The following is an 8,634-nucleotide window of genomic DNA, read 5'->3' on the forward strand; positions in this document are numbered from 1 at the left end:
ACGCTTTAACCATTATTATACTTATGTTCAGTAGCACTTCTACTATGTACTTTAACGATCTAACACCCGGTATGAGTCTTTTTTATACAAAAAATTATTGACGTCAAACGGATCTACTTATCGACCTTTGTTGTTAATTATAAAAACAAATTATAATCACCATTTGTTTTCTTCATGAATGACACCTTAGGCGCACGTGTGTTTCTCGTTCCAAAAGTCTATCAGGTTATATCAGTATAAAAGACTCAAATTTCAAGCTTAAATCACATCCGACTCAACTTTACATCTAGTAAACATTTAATATTATTTGATTTGCTAGAGGTTGCCGTTTTAATATCAAAATCAAAATGGAAAAGAAACCTACCATGACCTCCACAACGACTGAGACTAGGAAACTGGCGGTATCGTCTAAGGCGAAAGCCTCAACCAGCCATACAAACAATAGAGGGAAGAATCAGGTGTCTGTAATACAAGCATTCAATTCTTTCGGTGCGTACAATTTCTTAAGTTTGAATAGTATGGAAGAAATTTATAGTTTAAGGACAAACAAGCAAAACAACAACAACAAGAAAATGAACTACTAAATGCAGTGCGATCTATAGAGGACTCTGACAACAACCCCGACGATAAAATTTTTGTGGATGACGAGGAGGAGGATATCGTCGTCGGCGGCGAATCGCAAATGTTTCGTTACTGCGCGTAAAATAAGTTGCCAAAATATTTAATTTAAAAAGAGAAACACCAAGAAAAAAAAACAAGTAGTACAATCATTATCACTTATCACACATATTCATATTTCACGCCTCAGCTATGGCCGCCGTCGCCGCCGTAGCAGTCATTTTCCCCCCACGACGACGACGACAATTTTGTTACCAATCAGAAAACAAGAACACACACACACACACACACACAAACCACACCTCCCGCATGCTCATAACGGAAAAATAATACCATATACGGTCATACCCCCACTCCTATCCAAAAGAACGAACGCTCATTGGTCGAAAGATATCATAAGCCACGCCCCCTCTCAAAAAACAACCAATCAGAAATAAAAATGCACAAGCCACGCCCCGCGCATGAGCAGAAAGGAGATAATAATACCAAAATTAATCATCCCCACTCTTATCCAGAACCGCTATATATATACTACTCAACTTCACCAAAAATGTAATAACTGCTATAATCTCTGGTAATTAGATAAACGATTAATCGGTACATCTTAAAAATCTTCTTGCGAGACAGAGACAAGTGGCCCGCCGATCAAGAAATGACCAGGAGTCAAGGGAAAGAGATCGTTCGGGTCATTGGACAACAGGGTGAGGGGACGAGAATTTAAGACCGCCTCAACTTGAGTCAGGATCGTGTAAAACTCTTCGAAAGTCAAAGTAGCATTGCATAGTATTCTCTTTAAATGAAAATGCCCTCAAGTGAGGTGATCTGGGTGAAATGAACTTCCAGTGATAGAATTTTGATTAATGAATTCACAAAATTTTTAATTATTTTGGACATTTGACAATATACGAGTCAATTCTTTATTAGCACCAATAAAATTTATTTAAGTTTAAATTCTTTTGCATAATTCATTCCTTAAAACCAATCTCTTCAAAGCATTTAAGAAGGAATCACTGGTGAAGTCTCCCACCAGCTCCAAATGGATTACCTTGGTGGGAAAAAATACAAAGATAACATTTGAAAATCCTCCGATTGCTAAATTTACCGTCTTTAATATTAAAAGGATCCGCAAAGTAAATACCCACGATTGAAAAGAGCCTGCAAAGTTCAGTTCTGGTAACGGGTAATTGACCCATTTGAAACATTGTATGCAACATCTAATGTTGCCACGTACCAAGCTTCGTCCATTTAGTGGTCAATTATTAACGCGTATAGTACACAAAGTTGCTTGTGCTATACCTGCATGGAAATGTTTACGATGTTCATGTACCACTATAAGATTTGTGAATGGATGATAGCTAGGTAAAACAATTTGATGTTTGACATAAGATAAACTGAAATTTTTCAGTCTATCGCCTATTCTGATTAAACCATTAGTGTCCAGAAATGGATTGAGAGATATGTTGACTCTGGTATGAAATTGAATTCGATGGGATTAAAGAATGCATTTCCTTTGCAAATGTACATGATTGTGTAAATTGTAATAACACTATTAATGAATTATTTAATTCAATGGACGAAGCAGGTTTCCGCTGAGTTAAGGTTCGACATACGTAAGCTATCGGTTAACTATTGTAAATAGGACCTGAAAACAGCACCAACTGGATAAGCCGAAATATGTTTGATTACCTCTTTTTTGTGCCAATTTCGAATACGATATGTTTTTGTATTAATGGGGTTTTCATGTGTAGTTTTAATTTCGTGTTTAACTAATGACGTGAAAGTTAGGTGGTCTCCTTCTAGGTAAAATATATCTGAAAAATCGTAACAAAGGTTTAGGACTTCATTCCGTTCTTCATCATTTAGGTGTTCAAAACGAAGATTTTGTTTAAGTAATTTGAACCTTTCGTTAGTTTTATATGCCTGAAATGTGTGACTTGGTATTTTTTCTAAACAAACTTTATTGATCGAAAAATTTAATTCTTTATCGGTTAAATTAACAGCGATTGTAAAAATATTACTATTTTCATCTACTATTATCAAACATTCTGGAATTAATAATTTATTTTTCGGATTCAAATATTGGCAAACACACAAACAAACCTACGGTAGAGCATTATTGTATTTAGACTAGTTGAGTCCGTTTATATTTACACGGTGTTACTCGCTGTCGGATATACATAGCATACCATTTTCATTTTGGCAAATTTTTAGATACCTCTCGGTTATCAAGTAAAGGCCCATCTCACAAGTTGATCTTGTATTTAAACGTTTCGACATTCAGCTAGTTACAGAATATTATATTCTAGGAGATTTCTGCGATATGACAGCAAGACGATTATCGATTTAAAAAAACATTTGAACAAAAAGATACTACAACCCTTAATTCACACTTACACAATATAGTAAATTAAACGTCACTTTTAAGTCAATAACTCTTAACAAATTATTATATATTTCAGAAATTTGAAGTCTTAATATTTTTATTAATAAGTAGAAAAGATGTCAAATACACAACTAAGAACGACGTCATCCATTTCACCTATACATGACGTGTACGATTTGCTATCGAAATATTCCTACCGTCCAATCGTTGAAGAATTTAATTACGAACGACATTCAAAACAAGCTATACGAATCGCTTCATGGAATTTAGACAACTTAACTCAAGAAAAGGCTAGAAATTTGGGGGTAGTTGAAGTAATATGCTGCACTATTTTAGATTATAAGTAAAAAAATAAATAAAAATTTCCTTTCGGTGCCTACTACCACTTAGTTTCTAGATGGTCTCTAGTAGCAATTCAAGGAGTGCGAGAACTTTTAGCCCTTAAAATAATATGCGACGAATTAAATAGACCTACACTACCTTGCATAAAAATAATGAAGGATAACAGCCGATCTTGGAAATACTGTATGTGCGATACAAAAACTGGATTAGGCTTTATCTATGATTCAGTAAGTAACGGTACGTACACATATCTTGAAATAATTAATTGTGTTTCCTGGTTGTAATGACATTTCAGAGTGGGGAGTTGATATCGCTTCTCTGTCACACGAAATAATAGATGAATGTCAATCCATAATTATAACGTTTTCCATTAAAGGCGTTGCGTTCACGATAATAAATGTGGGCTCCATTTCAAGCTCAGCTGAAGAATTCGAAAAGAGTCTAAGAGAACTGCTTCAAAATTTTACAGGACCTGTTCTGGTCGTTGGTGATGTCAATAAAATAACAGAACAGACAGGTTTATTACCTAGTTGAAAAGATTTAAAATTGCTATTACTTATGGCATAACCGTCTTTAATACAAGCCATGCTGAGAAATTTGGCAACAACGCCTTGCTTCGATGTGAGAGTCCTATTCTGCGAGTTTTACTTGTTATTACTACACGTCGTTACACATAATTTTTAGACACCCATTACGATACAAATGAATTAAATTATTCAATTCAAACATTTGTTCATCACTGATAGTATGTGACGTTATTTAAAATACACTTCAACATGTAGGTATTAAGAATAAAATAGAAAAGACAATAGATTAGGTAAGCATTGATAGGTACCTACATGAATTTCATCTCGATAATTGTAATTTTATTAAGGCCAAATTCCACACCACCACTAAAATATTGCCAAGGCGCGTTACCTTTTTTTTTGAGGTTCGCCAATAACCCTGCCATCCCATTAGAAAAAATTAATTACAATTTCAACTTTTCTAATTTACGGATTTTTGCTGTCTTACAGTTAGCTGAATTTAAATTGAAGTGGCGGGACTGTTGCTTTCTATAATTTATAATTTTAATGTAATCATTAAACAAAACATTAGCAAAAGAAGATAAAATGTGGAAGAGTATATCTTTATAATGTTTTCCACAACTACATATTATTGAAAACAGTTAATTTTCCTAAAATTAATTTTTGATGTTCAGCCCGTAAACATTCTGTCTGTAGATTTTCGATATTACTTCTTTCTTCAAGAATGGCATAAATGTGAAAAAAAAACTATACTAATATTATCAGTAGAAACAGAAAGTCCTCCCCTTTGTAAATAATCAAAATAAATATCTCTAACGCAAGAGCCTTTATTGTTTATTATGAGCGAAACACAAATGTTGCAAGTTATCTTTTTACGAACAGAATGAACTGCATATCCTGAAATGTAAATTTTTAAGGAGTTATTTAAATCACAATTCATTCAAATAAACGGAATTTAAAATTTCAATAAACTGACTTAGTTTAAGGGAGAACTTTCAACAATTTAAATTTCTGTTTCATCATTCTGTGGTAATTTACGATACGTTAAAAGTACATTCAAAACATTACCGGCAGTGGATACTTTTTTTACTGTTTTTATAATGTCATTTTTGTTAAAGTGATGTATGTAAACTGCAGAATATTTTCATGGAGTCCTATCTTTTCGAGGTATAGCACTTATGCATTTTTTTCGCATTTCATTTTTTTGGGAATAAAAATACATATAGACATACTTACATTTTAAAGATGATTTATAATTTGAATTGCAACTGGGAACACAACAACGACGAGGCATTTTGTTAAGAAATAAACAAGAAAATTTACGACTAAAACACACAATCTGACCTAAAACATTTTCACTTCTTTCACTTAATAGTTAATATTACCTTCTGCAATTAAAAATTGTATTCAAAGGTATTAATCACTAAAACACACTATAAGCATCCTTATTGCACGATATTTCCGCTAAAATTAGAATATTATAGAACAACGAAAGAAACACAACAAGCAATGTATTAGTTGTAACTCTTACTAACTGGAAAATCCTGGAATTCCCTCAGTGTTGCCAAGTACACCTTCCTTCAGCACGGCTTGTAAGTAGAGACGGCTGTGCTTATGGTTATGTATAAGAAATGACACACATCCCTTTTTCTGTTACAGAAGGAAATATAATAAAAGAACTTGCTACTTTAAAGGCAGTAATTCCACTTAGTTTAAATACAAGTTGTCAGCATTTAAAATCAAACTTGCGATTTACGGATACAATTTTAATCAATAATGTAGCCCAAACAGCGTATTACGACGATGAATGGGGAGTCGTCAGAGAAGGATTAACTCATCTAGCTATACCTGAGGGATGGGATTGGGGAGGGGCAGCGTCCACACACTGTCCTGTTTGGGCAGAATTTTACGTTGCACCTAATAAAGGTAGTTAAATCAATAGCCTAAAGTGACGTATGCAAAAATTATTACTTTTAAAAATTTAATCGTTCCCCTACATACACAACTTTTCTTTGCACACCCATTCGAGTTTTTACAAACTCCTCACATGTAATTGTACTAACCTACTACAGATCATCTTCATTTACTCTAATAAACTGGCATGAATTCTTATTAATATCCCCATTTAACTTATCTATTATCCGTACACTTATCTCATTTTCTCTATAATCGCCTCTACACTCTGCCAAAAACATTTTCACCTCTTCACTCTCATTTAGCATTTAGGCTTTGCAGCAATATATCAGATATTCTAACGTCTTATTCATCCCATCGCGTAATCTACAGATCCTTTATTTATCCCTTTTTATACACCGTTCCAATATTCCCACTCCTTAGTCTGGCCCACACCTCTTTACTGTCTTTGCCCCTACTCCTACTGTTTAAATACTCCGCCCCGTGGGTTTCCGGTGCCAAATCCCTATAGAATTTATTATATGTACACTTTTCGATCGCATCCCATTCCTTATCTAATTGAAAATTCCACTACCTATCTCATCTGTTTTTAAGTATAACGTAAGTTTAATTTGCTTCTCTTCCCTCCCAAATGAACTTACATACTTTTATCATTTCAATTTCTTCAAGAACTTTAATTGCCACCTGTCTCCACATTGAAGGCTTGTTTAATATGGCCCTCATTTCCTCCGTTAGGAAAATTTTTGACCATCTATTGGGCGTTTGAAGTATTTCTTTAAGAAATCTAAATTTCAAGTAACTCTCAAAGCCATTTTACAATACCTGCCGTTTACTTTTACCAAACTATCGACTTTGCTCCATCCCCAAACTTCCACCCCATAATGGGCTATCGCTCTCACTAACTAGTTCATCAAATAAATACGTTCATCCCTTTTGTCCCTACCTGTCCTTTTCATAAGTCCCCAAATTGATTTAGATGCCTTTTGCGCTTCAGCCACTAGCCTACTTATATGTCTTTCCGTTCCATTTCTTGTAGAAAAATAGTAACTTAAATAGTTAAACTCGTTTACTATCTCTATCTTTTTGTATTTACTATTAATCTATTTCTTACTGCATATCTTTCTAGTATTCTGATCATCACCATATTTTAGTGCTCTTACCTTAATCTTGCCTATAACCGCCCAGTTCTTCTTTTCGTTGCCACATATCGTCTAAATCGTCAATAAAAATGTCGAACAAAATTACACTGAGAGAATAGCCTTGCCTAAAGCCTGTGTTAATGTTTAATTCATCAGTGATTATTCCTCCATTTTGTATTTCAACACTTGTTAGACTGTATATATTCCTAATAAAATTATACATTACCCTCTAACACCTAGCTTCTTTAACAACAGTTCTCTATCTACTAGCTGCCCTAAAGTCTACGAAGGCTCTATATAACTTCTGTCTCTTTCACATTAACCTCCATTAATTTAAGAGTTCATTACAAATATATGATACCTAGTTCCTTTTTTTTCTAAACCCTGTCTGATTTCTCTTCGACTATCCATTTACTAATCCTCTCCGCTATTATTCTCGTCAACTTCCCGCGTCCAGTAGCGAGACCCCTCTATAATTTTCTGTTTTATTCTCATCGCCACCTTTAAAAATTGGCACAATTCTGGCTTTGCGCGATCCATCCGGCAACGTCTCCTCAACTCATATAAAATTCAATTCTGCTGTAAGTGCCTCTAGATCTTCAAGGCTAAATGCCTTAATGCTCTGAATAGGTTCCCCAGTCGCTTTATCATTCGCCATTTTATTTAGCACTTCAGGAACTTCATTACAATTGAGGTCCCCATCTAATGTATCATTTTCACATTTAGAGTTTCATTCAACTCCACAGCATCAGCCCCAATTCCATTTTCCTCCTCACTCCTATTTAAAAGAGTCCTAAAATGTCTTACCCACCCATCATTACTAATATTGCCTTTAAAGCTTTGTTTTATTGTTTACTATATTGGTTACGCCTTTTATTGCCACTTTGTAGTTCCCTTTCCGGCTGCTCCGTGCTTCCCTGGAGTTCAGTTGAATTCTTCATTTTACCTTTCTTGTAGGTAACGCAACATTTCTCGTAGCTTTTTATTTTCTTTTACTAAACACCTTTTTTCCTCTACTTTTACCTCTTTCTTCATCTCTAACACTACTTTATGCAGCTTACTAATGCCTTTTTTTACTGATAACAGCTCACCTTATACTATTTCTGTTTCACTTGAATCATTCCCTTTTTCATAGTTGATAATTTCTTCTACTTCGCCGTTCACCTTATCTTTGTTTAAATCTAGACCTTCCAGCCAGTCCTCATCTTCACTCTCACCTCTTTTTCTCAAAGCACACCCAATGTTTTTATCAGCCAATATGTCCGCACTAAGTACTATTTGGCTCTCTCTACTGTCGTTGTTGATAAACTTCAATAAGTTTCCTTTATTACCATCAGTGAGCTTTTTCGGTGGCCGCCCCGGATCTCTTTTTTTTCATCCCGTCTTTCGTCTACATAACCTTAAACTGATATTATTTATTTCAAATCTCTGGCTGTTTTGCACTCACCACTCCGCTTATATCACAACGTATAACACCCTTATTTTTACAAAATACTCGGAGCCGTATTAAACACGTCCATCAGACTTAACCGCCATCGATCGACTCCGCTCTGCTATAAGCATCCTTATTGCACGATATTTCCGCTAAAATTAAAATATTATAGAACAACGAAAGAAACAAAACAACCAATGTATTAGTTGTAACTCTCATTAACTGGGAAATCCTGGGACTCCCACAGTGTTGCCAAGTAAACCTTCAGCATGGCTTGTA

The 8,634-nt window shown here is 34.6% G+C and overlaps 1 protein-coding gene across 1 annotated transcript in view; it reads left to right on the forward strand.

Moving 5' to 3' along the window:
• The first annotated feature begins 3,020 nt into the window (after positions 1–3,020).
• The window catches only part of LOC108738363 (endonuclease/exonuclease/phosphatase family domain-containing protein 1-like), an 8,381-nt gene continuing 2,767 nt past the window's right edge, over positions 3,021–8,634 (forward strand). The window contains exons 1-4 of the mRNA XM_018471759.1: positions 3,021–3,344; positions 3,399–3,580; positions 3,639–3,860; positions 5,530–5,796. Coding sequence (XP_018327261.1) covers positions 3,118–3,344; positions 3,399–3,580; positions 3,639–3,860; positions 5,530–5,796 — 898 coding nt within the window. The 5' untranslated portion in view covers positions 3,021–3,117. The remainder of the gene's footprint in view (positions 3,345–3,398; positions 3,581–3,638; positions 3,861–5,529; positions 5,797–8,634) is intronic.

Source organism: Agrilus planipennis, unplaced genomic scaffold (genome assembly GCF_000699045.2).
Source record: "Agrilus planipennis isolate EAB-ADULT unplaced genomic scaffold, Apla_2.0 scaffold217, whole genome shotgun sequence".
Lineage (NCBI taxonomy): Eukaryota > Metazoa > Arthropoda > Insecta > Coleoptera > Buprestidae > Agrilus > Agrilus planipennis.